The following is a 16,521-nucleotide window of genomic DNA, read 5'->3' as shown; positions in this document are numbered from 1 at the left end:
AAGAACAGCAACAGCAACAGCAACAAGAACAGCAACAGCAACAAGAACAGCAACAGCAACAAGAACAGCAACAGCAACAACAGCAGCAGCAGCAACAACAACAACGACAGAAACAACAACAACAGCAGCAGCAACAACAACGAAAGAAACAGCAACAACGACAGAAACGGCAACAACGACAGAAACAACAACAACGACAGAAACAGCAACAACGACAGAAACGGCAACAACGACAGAAACAACAACAACGACAGAAACGGCAACAACGACAGAAACAACAACAACGACAGAAACAGCAACAACGACAGAAACAACAACGACAGAAACAGCAACAACGACAGAAACAACAACAACGACAGAAACAGCAACAACGACAGAAACAACAACGACAGAAACAGCAACAACGACAGAAACAACAACAACGACAGAAACAACAACGACAGAAACAGCAACAACGACAGAAACAACAACAACGACAGAAACAACAACGACAGAAACAGCAACAACGACAGAAACAACAACAACGACAGAAACAACAACAACGACAGAAACGGCAACAACGACAGAAACAACAACAACGACAGAAACAACAACAACGACAGAAACGGCAACAACGACAGAAACGGCAACAACGACAGAAACAACAACAACGACAGAAACAACAACAACGACAGAAACGGCAACAACGACAGAAACAACAACAACGACAGAAACGGCAACAACGACAGAAACAACAACAACGACAGAAACAACAACGACAGAAACAGCAACAACGACAGAAACAACAACAACGACAGAAACAACAACAACGACAGAAACGGCAACAACGACAGAAACAACAACAACGACAGAAACAACAACAACGACAGAAACAGCAACAACGACAGAAACGGCAACAACGACAGAAACAGCAACAACGACAGAAACAGCAGCAACAACAACAACAAAAACGACAGAAACAGCAGGAACAACAACAACAACAGAAACAACAACAACGACAGAAACAGCAACAACGACAGAAACGGCAACAACGACAGAAACAACAACAACGACAGAAACGGCAACAACGACCGAAACAACAACAACGACAGAAACAACAACAACGACAGAAACGGCAACAACGACAGAAACAACAACAACGACAGAAACAACAACGACAGAAACGGCAACAACGACAGAAACAACAACAACGACAGAAACAACAACGACAGAAACAGCAACAACGACAGAAACAGTAACAACGACAGAAACAGCAACAACGACAGAAACAGCAACAACGACAGAAACAGTAACAACGACAGAAACAGCAACAACGACAGAAACAGCAACAACGACAGAAACAGCAACAACAACAACAACAAAAACGACAGAAACAGCAGGAACAACAACAACAACAGAAACAGCAACAACGACAGAAACAGCAACAACGACAGAAACAGCAGCAACAACAACAACAAAAACGACAGAAACAGCAGGAACAACAACAACAACAGAAACAGCAACAACGACAGAAACAGCAACAACGACAGAAACAGCAACAACGACAGAAACAGCAACAACGACAGAAACAGCAGCAACAACAACAACAAAAACGACAGAAACAGCAGGAACAACAACAACAACAGAAACAGCAACAACGACAGAAACAGCAACGACAGAAACAGCAGCAACAACAACAACAAAAACGACAGAAACAGCAGGAACAACAACAACAACAGAAACAGCAACAACGACAGAAACAGCAACAACGACAGAAACAGCAACAACGACAGAAACAGCAACAACGACAGAAACAGCAACAACGACAGAAACAGCAACAACGACAGAAACAACAACGACAGAAACAGCAACAACGACAGAAACAGCAACAACGACAGAAACAGCAACAACGACAGAAACAACAACAACGACAGAAACAGCAACAACGACAGAAACAGCAACAACGACAGAAACAGCAACAACGACAGAAACAGCAACAACGACAGAAACAGCAGCAACAACAACAACAACAGAAACAGCAACAACGACAGAAACAGCAACAACGACAGAAACAGCAACAACGACAGAAACAGCAACAACAACAGAAACAGCAACAACGACAGAAACAGCAACAACGACAGAAACAGCAACAACAACAGAAACAGCAACAACAACAGAAACAGCAACAACGACAGAAACAGCAACAACGACAGAAACAGCAACAACAACAGAAACAGCAACAACGACAGAAACAGCAACAACGACAGAAACAGCAGCAACAACAACAACAACAGAAACAGCAACAACGACAGAAACAGCAACAACGACAGAAACAGCAACAACGACAGAAACAGCAACAACGACAGAAACAACAACAACGACAGAAACAACAACAACGACAGAAACAGCAACAACGACAAACAGCAACAACGACAGAAACAGCAACAACGACAGAAACAACAACAACGACAGAAACAACAACAACGACAGAAACAACAACAACGACAGAAACAACAGCAACAAGCCAGCCACATTTTCAAGGTAACAGGTAAACACAACGCCCCGGCATGACAGCCACGCACCCTGACAACAATCTAAGAGAACAGACAGACACAGGACCGCACAGGACGCAGCCGGCGGGGGAGGAGAGCAACGACTTTCAATTGGAGAACCTTGGACTGGAGTAAGCCTAACAACCCCTCCCATTCATCCTTTATCCCCGCGTACTGTGCATGGCTGACGGGCCGACCAGCTCACGAGGCCGCAGTCACCCTTCCTCTCTTCCTTCCTCGCATGACCTAGGAGCATGTGACGGGGAGGAGCTATACAACAAAGAGGAATACACGGAAAATTAACTCTCGTGTGTGTGTGTGTGTGTGTGTGTGTGTGTGTGTGTGTGTGTGAGTCGCCTATAAGACGTCGAGGCACGCACAGGTGGCCACAGTACCTTCCTTCACCTGCCGGACCTAACGCAGGTGAAATCCGTGTCCTCATATAACCCTTGTACCAACCGAGGCACAGGTAGATATGTGCCTTCCATTATATTGTTATCATCATTAATAATATTATTACTATTATTATCATCATTCTTATTATTATTAATATCACTGTCATAATTTTTCTCATTCAGCCATGCCATCTCCTTACGCGGTGTCCAGCCTCCTCCTGGGCCTGCCCCTTCTTGCTCTCTCCTACCCTGACCAAGTGCCCGACTCCGCCTGTGCCTGGTTGGCCCCCTGGCACAAGCCGTACACGGAGCCTGCCCAGGGACCCGCGCCCTTCAAGCTCAGGACCTACCATGACCGAGCGGTTGCCGGCGTCCCAATGCCTGGTGGGTACGGAGCGTGCGCACACACACACACTCTCTCTCTCTCTCTCTCTCTCTCTCTCTCTCTCTCTCTCTCTCTCTCTCTCTCTCTCTCTCTGTATATATATATATATATATATATATATATATATATATATATATATATATATATATATATATATATATATATATATATATTACGTTTTCGCCTATGGCGCCGGTTGGCTTTGATGGCAGGGCCTGACGGTCGGCCCCAGCCCGTTGTGGCGCAGGCAAGTGTTTATAGTGGCGCCATCTTGCATTGGCTCATGCTGCCCCCCCCGAAGCTCATCTTTGATCCTAGAATCTTGAGTTCGGGTTGATACGTGGTCTTCCGGACAGCATGTGGGTAGTCTTAGGCCACTCAGCGGTGACAGAATAATCCCAGCTTGTGGCACCGGGCGGGGCGCGAACCCGCGCCGTCCTGGACGCGGGGCCGTCACGCTATCCACTCAGTCACCGCCTATCCAATCTATCTATCCATCTTTGTATATACTGGTCAATCTTGCATAATAAAAAAAGTATTAACAGTGATAAAAGTAACGGAATAATGCCTTTCGCTCAATTAATTAAGAGTTCAGCAAATTAACTTCCACTAAATCAAGAGTTAATTATTGTAGAAATAATGAAGCCGATTGTGATAATTGTGTGTGTGTGTGTGTGTGTGTGTGTGTGTGTGTGTGTGTTTCCCAATCAGTGGTATCCTCGCAGTGTGCCTGGTGGGTGCGCGGCCGTTCCTCGGCTTCATGCTGCAGGCACAGGACGAGGCCAGCGGTGAGACCCTCGGCGCCTGGGAGGTGCCCGCAGCCTCCCCCGCCGCCACCATGACGTGCTCCAAAACGGTACGTGTGTGTATTTACCTATTTGTATTTACATATTTGAGGTTTACAGGGCCTGAACTAAGCTCTGATGGTCCTGTTTCCTTGTCTCTATTTGTGTGCTCATCCCTATTCTGTCGGAATTCCTTATGCAAGAATTAACCAGCACCTTCATTCTTTTATCCCTTCCGCTGGCAAACTCTGGAACAAGTTCCATAGCTGGGCGTTATTGCGATAGGTATCGCGATACTTTATCGCTGATAACAAAATCGGGTTATCGGCCATCCGCTACTTATTTAAATATATATCGGTATCTTCGTTACTTTTGTAACCAAACTAGCGATAATCGCTACTTTTTTCTGCCTCAGAAAAAAAAACGTTGTCTCCTCCCTACTGCGCATGCGTGGCCCGGGCGCCCGGTATTGTATGAAAAAACCTCGGGGTATGAAATATCTTCGGTGAAGAGATTTCATACTTAGATCATCAACATTAAAATACTAGTTTATTTTTTCATGTTAGACTCAAAAATCAATATATCAAAGAGAAAAATCATTTAACTGCCCCCAGAATGATTATTCACTGCCTCAAATTTGATATTCCATATTCGTTTGTGAGCATGCCATGGTATTGAAGCCACCCGGTGTTGTGTTATTTGGTGTCCCATTTTCAAAAGCTGGCGCTTTTGTTTACAAACACTGGTCTCTCGTGAACTGCGCATGTTCAGACCAGTAAGCGTAGCCTTGTACAGTCTCACTGTTATAGTAGGATATCAATGTATTATTATTATTATTTAATATCACCACGAATTAGGCATACAATTGTCAATGGAAAAAACCCACGACAGATAGATCACGCCACCTTATAGGAATGTCGTCCGTCAGTGTTTACCATCTCAGTTATGTATACTTCTCATTTCGATGGTGCGCAGAGGTCACCTTGAAGTACGTGACCAATTGTAACAATTATTTTCCAACCTGTAACTCGTCACTCCTTCACGAGAGTCCGACTGACACACAACGACAGTCGCTCTCGCTCCGACGCTCCTGTACATAGGCTATGAATATATTCGCCTTAAGGAAGCTGAAGTCTTAATCAACGCCCTTTAAACGCCCCCCGACAAGCCCGTTACATCACAAAGCTTTTTAACACATTAAGAGTTAGTTGCTGGAAGGCTGAATCAGACATACAGTACCACCATCCTCGCTGTTTCTAGAACGACACTCTGTACATATAAATACAACTCGTACAGAGTGTCGGTCTAGAAACAGCGGGGATGGTGGTAGTGGTACTGTATGTCTGATTCAGCCTTCCAGCAACTCTATTACGTTTAAAAAGCTTTGTGAGACGGTACAGGTATACGTTTGCTGGTCTGAGCATGCGCAGTTCACGAGAGACCAGTGTTTGTAAACAAAAGCGCCAGCTTTTGACGGTGGGGACGCCAAATAATACAACACCGGTTCAGGCGTTTTTTGAAATACCGTCCATAGGTACGTGTCAACGTGTGGTTTTCAGATTTTTGTAAGTTTTCTAAAATACAGATAATGAAAATTTGAATTCATTTATGTTTTTTATTTGAAATATCAATATAGTATCGTTTTCGCCTATCGGACTTATCGCTAGCTAGTATCGGAATTGTGGATTTATATCGGTTATCGGATGTCGCCTATATTTGTGTCTCCAGTTAACGAAAATCGGTTATCACCGATAAGGTTTTCCATTATCAGTTATCGGTTATCGGGAATAAGGCTTCCTGTTATCGTGCCCAGCTATGGGAACAACCTTCTTTCGTTCTGTATTTTCCTCTGCCTCCGACTTGACCTCATTTAAGAGAAGAGTATCATGGCACTTCTCCTCCCGAAATTGACCTCTTCTTAAGCGTCTTATTCTGTTTTATATATATATATATATATATATATATATATATATATATATATATATATATATATATATATATATATATATATATATATATATATATAATTCATTCATTACTTTCTACAATCATTTCCTTTCCCCCTCAGAACGACACAGTGACACACTCTAGCGGCGAGCACAAGCAGGTCGTCGCGTTGTCGTTTCTGCCTCCCGACGACTACAATGGCACGGTCGTCTTCAAGTGAGTGTTTCTACTTCAGGCGAACGTTTCAACTTCAGTTTTCGCTCAAGGGCCAAAGGTTTCAGTGACCTTAAGCGGATAGCTTTTGACGGACTGTGCAACTTGCGTGATTCTGTGTATACATGTATGTATGTATGTATGTATGTGTGTATGTATGAATGAATGTATGTATGTATGTAATGCGTGAATGTAATGTATTTGTATGTGTATAGCGATTATTAGGTCTCGTATTTGACACTTGTTAGAACTGAATATTCTTAACACACACACACACACACACACACACACACAGCAGCAGCAGCAGCGGCAGCGGGACGGTCCCGGGCGAACGACGATATTTTTGGGAGGAAACGTGAAAGGAGGAGGCCAGCCTTATTGTGATAAAGGGAGGTGAGTGCGTGAATGTGGTCCTGTTCTATTGGAACAAAAACCGAGTCAATAAAGTCACTATACACAAAAGGTCAAAATTAGAGAAGTTAAGTGGGCACGATGCCGGGAGAAAATGTTTTGGTCGACGGAGAGTGTATTGTGGCAAATTTCAGCGGGTTCACCAAACAAGACCGTCGCCAAGGCTTGAACGCAAAAAGACTTGCCAGTCTTGAAAATGTAGTAAAAATCCTAGGCAATGTAGCAGAAAGTAAGTCTCAGAAGTGAGTCAAGAACAAAGAACGCAGAACAGGAGCTAATAATAGCCGACCTGAGACAAAACGTCAGTGAACAAGGTGCCCAGATCAGAATCCTGGAATCAAACAAAGCGGCAGCCATGGGTGAAATAAGCCAAATTAAGGAGAACAGACTACTGAAAGTAGAACGGGATCAGAAAAAAGGGCAAGTACAGGGAAACATCACCAATTTAGAAGAAAAATTAACAAGGATGGAAAGAAAAAATCGCAGAAGAAAGAGACAAATCTAAGGGAAATCCTAGAGCAGCAGAGGATAAGGAAAAACTTAGAGCAGCAGAGGAAGGAGAACATGGGGAATGTGGAGAGGGAGGTCATCAAGGTCATTAAGTCAAAAGAGACACTGGTCAGAGATACCGTAGACAAAAAGAAACGTTTTGTTGTCACAGGACTAAGAGAAGAGCAAATGCCAAGAAAAATAGTGAGAAAGAGAGAGAGAGGAATTGAGACTGGCCAAAGACATTGTATCTACAGTCCTGGAGGGCAATCACGAAGCCCAAAAACGGGTTGAAGAAGTGATTAGGTTGGGAAGATACCTGGAAGGCAACACAAGACCCATGTAAATCAAGTTAAGAACACAAACCATGGTCAACGATATAATGGTCAGAACTTGGAAACTAGCAGGATGGGAGACTTATAGGAATGAATGGGTAAAAAGGGATACTTACGAGGAAGAGAGAGCGAAAGTAAGAGAACTAGTGCAAGAAGCCAAGGCAAAAAACGATCAAAGGACGGAGCTGGAACAGATGTTCCACTGGAAAGTGCAGGACCAGAAACGGAAGAAGTGGTATCTAATGAGAGAGGAAGTGAGAAAGTGGAACTAAATAACAGCGTCAAAGGTTTGAATTGACATATGCCAATGTAGAAGGTTTAATCTCGAAAAGGCTAAAGATAAATGACTACCTAAGAGATAAAGAGTTAGACATCATGTACATGGTGGAGACTAAGTTAAGTGAGGATATCAATGTCCAAATGGGTGATGGCAAATATAGACTGTGGAGAAGAGACAGAAAGGATAAATAAGGAGGAGGTTTAAAGATGGCAGTAAGGAATAACATTAATGTGAAGAATGTAGAGCTAGGGGAGGGGAGGGCAGAGGCAGGGCCAAAGGAGTACGGGGTCTACTCCCGGCACAGCCAAAATGTGTAGGTTCTGCGCAGCCGTGACGTCAGCCAGAGCCCGGAGGGTTCAAGCCGCGAACCTAGGTCAGTCTGTGAGGAGCACCTCAGGTGATCGTTTCACATCAGCTCCCGCCGCTCGCTACCCACGACCTGAATTTTTCCCTTTTAAAATGCGTCACTGCGCTGTGGTTGGCTGCAATGACAAGTATCATTCACGACGGTCAAACTACAGTTTTTGTAATTTACCAAATGACAGAGAAATTTAACACGTAAAAAATGGCTTTATTTGTGTGGAAGAGACGATATAACCACTTAAAAGGTCAGAATATGCAACCATAATAATTATCTGACAGAAACTTGACACTTCCCTTCAACAAAGGAATTTGGTGAGTATTTGGGGAGGAGCAAACAATGTGGTGTACGGCTAGACAACTAGGAAATAAATGTAGGAAAATTTTGTTAGATACACGTCAGAGGAGTGTTGCCACCTGTACAAATTCATATTTTCTTCGATTGCTCTTCGAATTTTTGCAATCATTGCATTCATTTATCTACGAAAAAGTGCCTAAAGTAAGCACCAAGCACTTTATGGTTTCTTAGAACCGTGACAAAGTTTTCAGGTGTTTTAATAATTAATTGTCGCCCTTTTTGTAAAAAGCTGTTTGCAACCCACTGACAGAACACCAGGAGACAGTAGCGTTGAACATTTGTGCGTTCGAGTAAACATTGCAAAGGTCAATTTAAATATATCTGTCACCTACAGGCCTCCGGGGCAATCACTCGATGCCGATCTTGAAATGTACAGCGTTTTAAGGCAGTCACAGCAGCTCACTGATATTAGGAGACTTTAACCTCCCCCATATCGACTGGGCAACACTGTCAGGTACAGAAGGCGAGTCACATAGAATGATCGAATTTTTAGAAGTAAATTATCTAAGTCAAATGGTTTCTGAACCAACTCGAGAAAATAACATACTAGACCTTGTTATAACGACCCAAGATAACCTAGTCAGTAATGTCACGGTAGGAGAACACCTCGGTTCTTGCGATCATAAATTAGTGCGCGTCAACATTAGAGCTCAAACATCAGTGACTTAAAATAAAATAAAGGTGCCCATTTCAAAATCCGACGAAAACTAATAGAAATGCAACTATCAGATGGTAATGTAGAGGACGCCTGGCTAAGCTTTAAAAATCATTTACTCACTCAGCAGAACACATTCGTCCCTTTGTGTGAGAAGCGAAATAACACTAATAAAAGCCCACCTTGGTTTAATAGCGACATTAAACACTCAGTCAAGGAGAGAAAATTGTTTTACAGGCTAAAGAAAGAGCAAAGCACGCCCGAAAACATTAGACTTTATCATGATGCCAGGCGACAAGTAAAAAGATTAGTATCTCAGGCAAAGCGTAGATATGAAGAAACTATTGCGGCCAACTGTAAAAATAATCCGAAATCCTTCTTCAGTTACATAAACAAAGGCGATCAGAAGTGAAATTGGACCCTTAACAAACAGCGACGGTGCACCAGTGACTGACAGCCAACACGTTGCAAACCTATTAAACAATTACTTTTCCTCGGTGTTTAATACTAACAGTCCTCCCACCACTACCACCAACACCAGTACTAATGTAAATCCCGAGCATGCATTGCCTAACTTTGAAATAACAACCGATGAAGTCCTTAAAGCCCTCAAATCACTTAAAACAAATAAAAGTCCTGGTCCTGACAAAGTATATCCTACACTGCTCAAAGAAACAAAAAGAGCGAAATACTCTCCTCCCTCACAACCGTATTCAATGGCCTTGCGACAAGGAATCGTCCCTTCGGATTAGAAAAAGGCTAACGTGACACCGATTTTTAAGAAAGGAGACAAAAAATTAACAGGTAATTACAGGCCCATTAGTCTAACTTTGGTTGTAGATAAGCTACTTGAGAGCATAATTAGAGACAAAATTGTGAGATACCTTGAAAGCCACTCATTAATTGGGGACTCACAACATGGATTCCGTAACAAAAGATCCTGCCTATCAAACCTATTGACCTTTTATAACGACCTCTTCACAGTTTATGACGTTACCAAATCACTGGACGTAGTCTATCTTGATTTCCAGAAAGCGTTTGATAAAGTCCCACATCATAAATTACTTTACAAATTAAAGCAAATTGGTATTGACACCAATGGATCGCGAATTGGTTGAGCAACAGACAACAACGAGTGGTGATTGACGGATTTAACTCAGAGTGGGTGCCGGTCACTAATGGCGTCCCTCAGGGCTCGGTTCTTGGCCCAGTGCTCTTCATTATTTACATCAACAATGTGGATGTTGGACTCAATAATCGCATTAGTAAATTTGCAGACGACACAAAGATTGGTAACTCGGTTCACACTGACGAAGACAGGCAAAGCCTCCAAGAGGATTTGCACAAAATTTCAGCTTGATCTGATAGATGGGAGATGCCCTTTAACGTAGACAAGTGCCAGGTCCTTCAAGCTGGAACAAGGAATAAGAAGTTCGATTACGAAATGCGCGGCGTTAAACTCAAAAGCGTTCAATGCGTTAAGGACTTGGGGGTCAAAATCGCGTCAAACCTCAAATTCTCACAGCAATGCATCGATGCAGCAAATAAAGCGAACAGAATGTTGGGCTTCATTAAAAGAAACTTTTTATTCAAGAATAAAGATGTACTACTTCCAGTTTACAATAGTTTAGTCAGACCCCACTTGGAATATGCGGTACAGTTTTGGTCTCCCCACCATGCAAAGGAAATTGCTAAATTAGGTGTTCAGCGTCGGGCAACGAAAATGATCCCTTCCTTGCGCAACAAATCTTACGAAGAAAGGCTTTCCACCCTTAACATGTTCTCTCTTGAGAAACGTCGCCTCCGAGGAAAACTGATCGAATGTTTTAAAATACTTAATGGTTTCACGAATGTAGACAGATCAACATTGTTTATGATCGATGACACTTTGGGTATGAGGAACAATGGCGTAAAACTCATATGTAGACAAGTAAATTCGGACTGCACCAAATTTTTTTTCACCAACGTTGTGGTGCGAGAATGGAATAAGTTCCCACCCTCAGTGGACCAGTGTAACACGATTGACTCCTTCAAAAACAAGCTCGACCGTCACTTCCTTCAGCTTAATATTGGAGTTGAAATGCAACGTTTTGGAGCCCTCTGATTAATGTAGAGTCACTTAGATTTAAGGACAGACCACCTAGTCTGGACCATGGGGTCTGTGTGGTCTGATTTTCTATGTAAATCTATCTATGTAAATCTCTCTCTCTCTCTTGCGTTCTGAAAAAATAAAGTTTCCCACACCAAAGAAAAAATAAAGAAAACGTTTCTCTTTTTGGGTAAACTTTTATATGTACCACATATGGGGCTATCGCTGACGTCACGCTAGCTCCGCTCCATTCACAGAAACCTGCGCCTGACTGGACCCCGTTTTCCTTTGGCCCTGGGCAGAGGCAATAAACATGAAAATAACAGCAAAGGGAATAAGCACTAGAGATATCACAGTGGCGTATGTCCCCCAAAAGACGAGGGCATGGAAGCAAGACGAAGACCACGACATGCTGATACTGCCGAATACCTACAAACGGTGATCGACAAAAGAGACATAATGACACTAAGGGACTTTAAATGTAAAGAGGTGCACTGGGAAAATAGGACGCAGGGGAAAATGAAGACTCCTGAGGCAACAAACAATAAACATAGCAATGGACATTGTCATGACCCAGTGGGTCCAAGAAGAGACACGATACAAAGAGGAAGACACCCCAGCAAGGCTAGATCTGCTAATAACTAAAGAACCAGACGTATTCCTCGAGGTTGGGCGTTCTGTATCGTCTCCGCCAATTCTTCTCCTCCGCACAGTTGCTATCCATATACAGGGGCCTTGTCCGCCCTCGTATAGAGTATGCATCTCACGTGTGTGGGGGGGGCTCCACTCACACAGCTCTATTGGACAGAGTGGAGTCTAAGGCTCTTCGTCTCATCAGCTCTCCTCCTCTTACTGATAGTCTTCTACCTCTTAAATTCCGTCGCGATGTTGCCTCTCTTTCTATCTTCTATCGATATTTTCACGCTGACTGCTCTTCTAAACTTGCTAACTGCATGCCTCCCCCCTCCCGCAGCCTCGCCTCACACGACTTTCTAATCAAGCTCATCCATATACTGTCCAAACCCCTTATGCAAGAGTTAATCAGCATCTTCACTCTTTCATCCCTCACGCTGGTAAACTCTGGAACAATCTTCCTTCATCTGTATTTCCTCCTGCCTACGACTTGAACTCTTTCAAGAGGAGGGTATCTGGACACCTCTCCTCCCGAAATTGACCTCTCTTTTTGGCCACTCCTCTGTACTCTATTCAGGAGCAGTAAGTAGCGGGCTTTTTTTTTCATTATTGTTTTCTTTTTTTCACGCCCTTGAACTGTCGCCTTTTCTGTAAAAAAAAATCTAATCGTTGAAATATGTGTCCCATAGGGAAAACGATCATGTTAGAATTTCAAACAACAGAGGGTAGAGTGTTGCCGAGAGTAGAGTCCTACAGAGAAGGCAGATACAATTACAGAAAATAAAATTTTCCAGGATCGAAGAAATATTTTGAGGAAGCAAATTGGGGAGAATTCAAAGAAACTAAGGACACACAGAAGAAGTGGGAAATCCTTTTAAACGTTTGCAATTCGGGAATAGATAAACATGTGCCAAAAATAGAAAGTAAAGTGAGCTGGAGAAAGGACTGGTATAACAGGAGGTGCGAGATGGCAAAAAAGAACGGGATGCAGCTTGAACACAAATGAAGAAAGAGGATGAACAGAAGGACAAAAGAAGAGTACAAAAGAACTAGGAACGAATACGTCAGGATCCGGCAAGCGGAAGAAAGAAATTTTGAAAAAGGGATAGTAGACAAGTGTAAGGAGGAACCTAAACTGTTCTATGGGTATGTAATGGCAAACTAAAAAACAAGGAGGGAATCAACAAACTAAAAGTGGAGGGAAGGGTCTGTGAGGATGTAGCAATGCAGACTGAAATAATGAACGAGAGATTCCAATCGGTCTTCACAACAGAAAGTGACTTCACTGAACAAGAGGGAGTGCACAGAAACTCACTGCTGGAGGACATAGAAGTAGAAGTGCTTAAGCTACTAGAAGCCCTAAATGTAAGAAAAGCCACAGGACCAGACAATATATCTACCTGGATGATAAAGGAATGCAGAAATCAACTGGCAGAAAAGATCCAACGTGGTACCAATATTCAAAGGAAGGAATAAGGAAGAACCCCTCAGCTATAGACCAATGTCACTGACGAGTGTGGCCGCTAAACTGTGAGAGAGAATATTGAAAGACAGATGGAGACAATATCCGGAAGCGGTAGGTACTTTTAGTGATAGCCAGTTTGGATTCAGAGGTGGAAAGTCATGTGTCACTAATTTTCTGAGCTTCTACTCAAGGGTGATTGATGTGACACAAGACAGAGACGGCTGGGCAGACTGTGTATACCTATAGATCTAGAAAAAGACTTCGACAAGGTACCTCACAAGCGATTACTGTGGAAGCTAGAGCATAAAGGAGGCCTTAAAGGGAGACTCCTGGAGTGGGCGAGAGACTTACTAAAAGACCGCATGTCAGGGTGAGGGCGGTAACAAGTGGAGTTCTGCAGGGCTCAGTACTGGCTTCAGTAATGTTTCTGATTTACATCAACGACATGGTGGAGGAGACAAATAGTTATGCCAGCCTGTTTGCAGATGAAGCAAAAATCATGAAAGAAATAGAAACAGAGGAGGATTGCAAAGGGCCGCAGGAAGATCTTGACAGAATTTATGAATGGAGCCAAGAGAGGGAAATTAAATTTAATGCATGGAAATGAAAGGTTTTAGAAATGGGCACCAGTACGAAATAGGCAAAAGAGGAAAAAGACCTGGGAGTGTTGGTCCAGGACAATCTGTCACCAGAAAAACAAATTAACAAGATTGTTGGAGAAACGCACAAGCTGTTGGCGAATATAAGAGTGGCGTTTCACTACACAGACGAAGAGATGAAGAAACTGATAGTAGCTATGGTTCGTCCAAGATTAGAGTATGCAGCAGTAATATGGTCACCACACAAAAATGCACATACACAAGATCGAAAGAATTCAGAGAGCAGCCACCAAGGCAGTCCCTAACCTGGCAGACTTAATGTACCAAGAAAATTGGAAAAGTTGGGAAGAAGAGAGGTGATATAATTGCAGTTTTCAGGGTGGTGAAGGAAATAGATAAAATCGATAGAGAGAATCTGTTTGTATGGGATGGGAGATCAACTAAAGGACACGAAAGGAAGCTGAGAAAGACAAGTTGCTTGAAAGATGTAAAGAAATACAGCTTCCCTAATAGATGCATCGACCAGTAGAACAGCCTAGACAAAGATGTTGTTCAATCCAGAAACATAAACGAGTTTAAGCGAAGTTTGGCCAATTGAGACTCAGAGACGGGACCACACAAGCGTAGCTAACTTCCTGTATATCAAAACTAGGTAAACACACACACACACACACACACACACACACACACACTCCGGTATCTCAATCGGCTAGAGCGCCGCGCTGCAAGGCTTCACGGCCAAACAGGCGGCGGTTCGAGCCCCGCTCAGGCCGGATTCTCTCCGTTGACTAGGAGTGGTTACTGTCCCCCCCTGAGCAAGGGGGATGGGGTGTGTGGTGTGTGAGGTCCTGGCAGTACCCAGAGATCGACGATAATGAACATGCACTTGCTCTTGTCGGGAGGGTGTCTGCTGGCGAAAGCGAGTCCAACTCGTGATCAGGCCGTGACACACACACACACACACACACACACACACACACACACACACACACACACATACATTTCGTATATTTTCAGCCTTAGGGCTGTAATCCTTCCCCCTAATAAACCATTTATTATTATTATCATCATCATCATCATCATTATTATTATTATTATTATTATTATTATTATTATTATTACTACGTTAATCCGTGAAAAAAACCCACGCTAGTAAGGATCGTCAAGCTATTCCAAGTGGACCTATCACCTAGTCGTAATGTAAGGGGACTAAAGTGATGTTTTATTTAATTATATATTTTTGCAGTAAAGGAAACAGTTCAAGGGCATTAAACGAACAAAAAAAAGTCTGGTAATTCACTGCTCCTGAAAAAAAAAATAACTGAGTGACTGGAAGAGAGATGTCTTGACACTTCCCTCTTGAAAGAGTTCAAGTCGTAGGGAGGAGGAAATACAGAGGAAGGAAGGCTGTTCCAGAGTTTATATATGAAAGGGATGAAAGAATGAAGATGCTGGTCAACTATTGCATAAGGGACTTGGATACCATAGGGATGAGCTAGAGTAGAAAGTCGTGTGCAGCGGGGTCGCAGGAGGGATGGAGGCATGAATGGTTGACTGGTTTAATGTTCAACGTCATGTTCATCCTCAGGGCGACTGTGGTGACGTCTTATTCTACCTACTACGCGGACATCACCTCCAGACCCTTCAGTGTCGTCTCCGTGTAGCCGGTGTGGCGGACTGAACGGTCCCCCCTGGTCCCCCCCTCTACTGCGCATGCGCCGGCCCGTGTTGACACGCCTCAATTTTAGGGGGGACCAGCTGGCCCGCATCTACCGTAGACTGATTGGTTCCCCCACGAGACATCGGTCCGCCCTCCTTAGTCTGTCATTTGCATGACTCGGGAACTGGTGCCTGTTATTTTCCTTTGGTGTAACCAAGGGTGTAACGATTTTTTTTACTCATATCTGAACAAAATGTACAACTAAGAGCCTCCAGTAAACTGGTTTCCCTTCTTTCTGTATCACTTGTTGAGGTTATTAGATCCTAGGAGACTGCTGCCACATTAATAATTATGACCAGCAAACAATATCACGTTGCAGCAACGTTGTGAAAACGCTACGTAAAGGTTCCAGATACGTTGTGTTGGACTTTGTGAAAACGTTGTGGGAACAAAAATTTGTCCACTCCCAGAAAGGTTGTCACAACGTTGTGAAACTACGTACCTATGACATTCTGAAGACCTTCTTGCTACCTTATTACAACGTCCTTGCTTCCTTTGCAGGGCATTCTTTTTAAGGCTCTGTTTTCACTTCTCTGGGGTATTCCCAACACCTGATTAAGAAACTTAACATGTATTTACTGAATATTTCTTTACAATTTCATTAGGATATATTCAAATCTTCTAAATATGTACGTTTCTATTGGGCCTTACAACTAGATAAATGTAATATACACTGATAATGAAGACTGTTAGTCTGTTACTTAAGTATTTATATCGACATTGAATTATTAGGAAAAAATGAAATGCAGTCTTTTGTGTAAAGTAGGCTTCAGATTCAAAGGTTATAGTCCGTTTCATTCCGTGTGTATACTCGTGAACGTGGATGTGGTACTTGCGCATTGTTAGTTCTTAATTGCGTGAAGATCAACTT

At 43.0% G+C, this 16,521-nt stretch overlaps 1 protein-coding gene across 1 annotated transcript; it reads left to right on the top strand.

Moving 5' to 3' along the window:
* The first annotated feature begins 2,891 nt into the window (after nucleotides 1-2,891).
* On the top strand, nucleotides 2,892-15,881 carry LOC126981644 (putative defense protein Hdd11). Its single transcript, XM_050833082.1, has 5 exons — nucleotides 2,892-2,954; nucleotides 3,110-3,310; nucleotides 4,037-4,167; nucleotides 6,165-6,259; nucleotides 15,519-15,881. Exons 2-5 carry the CDS (start codon nucleotides 3,112-3,114, stop codon nucleotides 15,592-15,594), a joined length of 501 nt encoding a protein of 166 aa, XP_050689039.1. The 5' UTR covers nucleotides 2,892-2,954; nucleotides 3,110-3,111; the 3' UTR covers nucleotides 15,595-15,881.
* The last annotated feature ends 640 nt before the right edge of the window (nucleotides 15,882-16,521 follow it).

The sequence above is a fragment of the Eriocheir sinensis genome, chromosome 49, assembly GCF_024679095.1.
Source record: "Eriocheir sinensis breed Jianghai 21 chromosome 49, ASM2467909v1, whole genome shotgun sequence".
NCBI classification, from domain to species: domain Eukaryota; kingdom Metazoa; phylum Arthropoda; class Malacostraca; order Decapoda; family Varunidae; genus Eriocheir; species Eriocheir sinensis.
Note: the sequence above shows the minus strand (reverse complement) of the source record. Positions and strands in the feature narration are given on the sequence as shown.

Bases quoted from the DNA above. Each gene is read 5' to 3' on its own strand.
- LOC126981644 (XM_050833082.1), top strand. From the start codon at position 3,112: ATGCCATCTCCTTACGCGGTGTCCAGCCTCCTCCTGGGCCTGCCCCTT. The intron at 3,311-4,036 runs GTGGGTACGGAG...GTATCCTCGCAG, and splicing joins TGCCGGCGTCCCAATGCCTG to TGTGCCTGGTGGGTGCGCGG. The intron at 6,260-15,518 runs GTGAGTGTTTCT...GTTCATCCTCAG, and splicing joins AATGGCACGGTCGTCTTCAA to GGCGACTGTGGTGACGTCTT.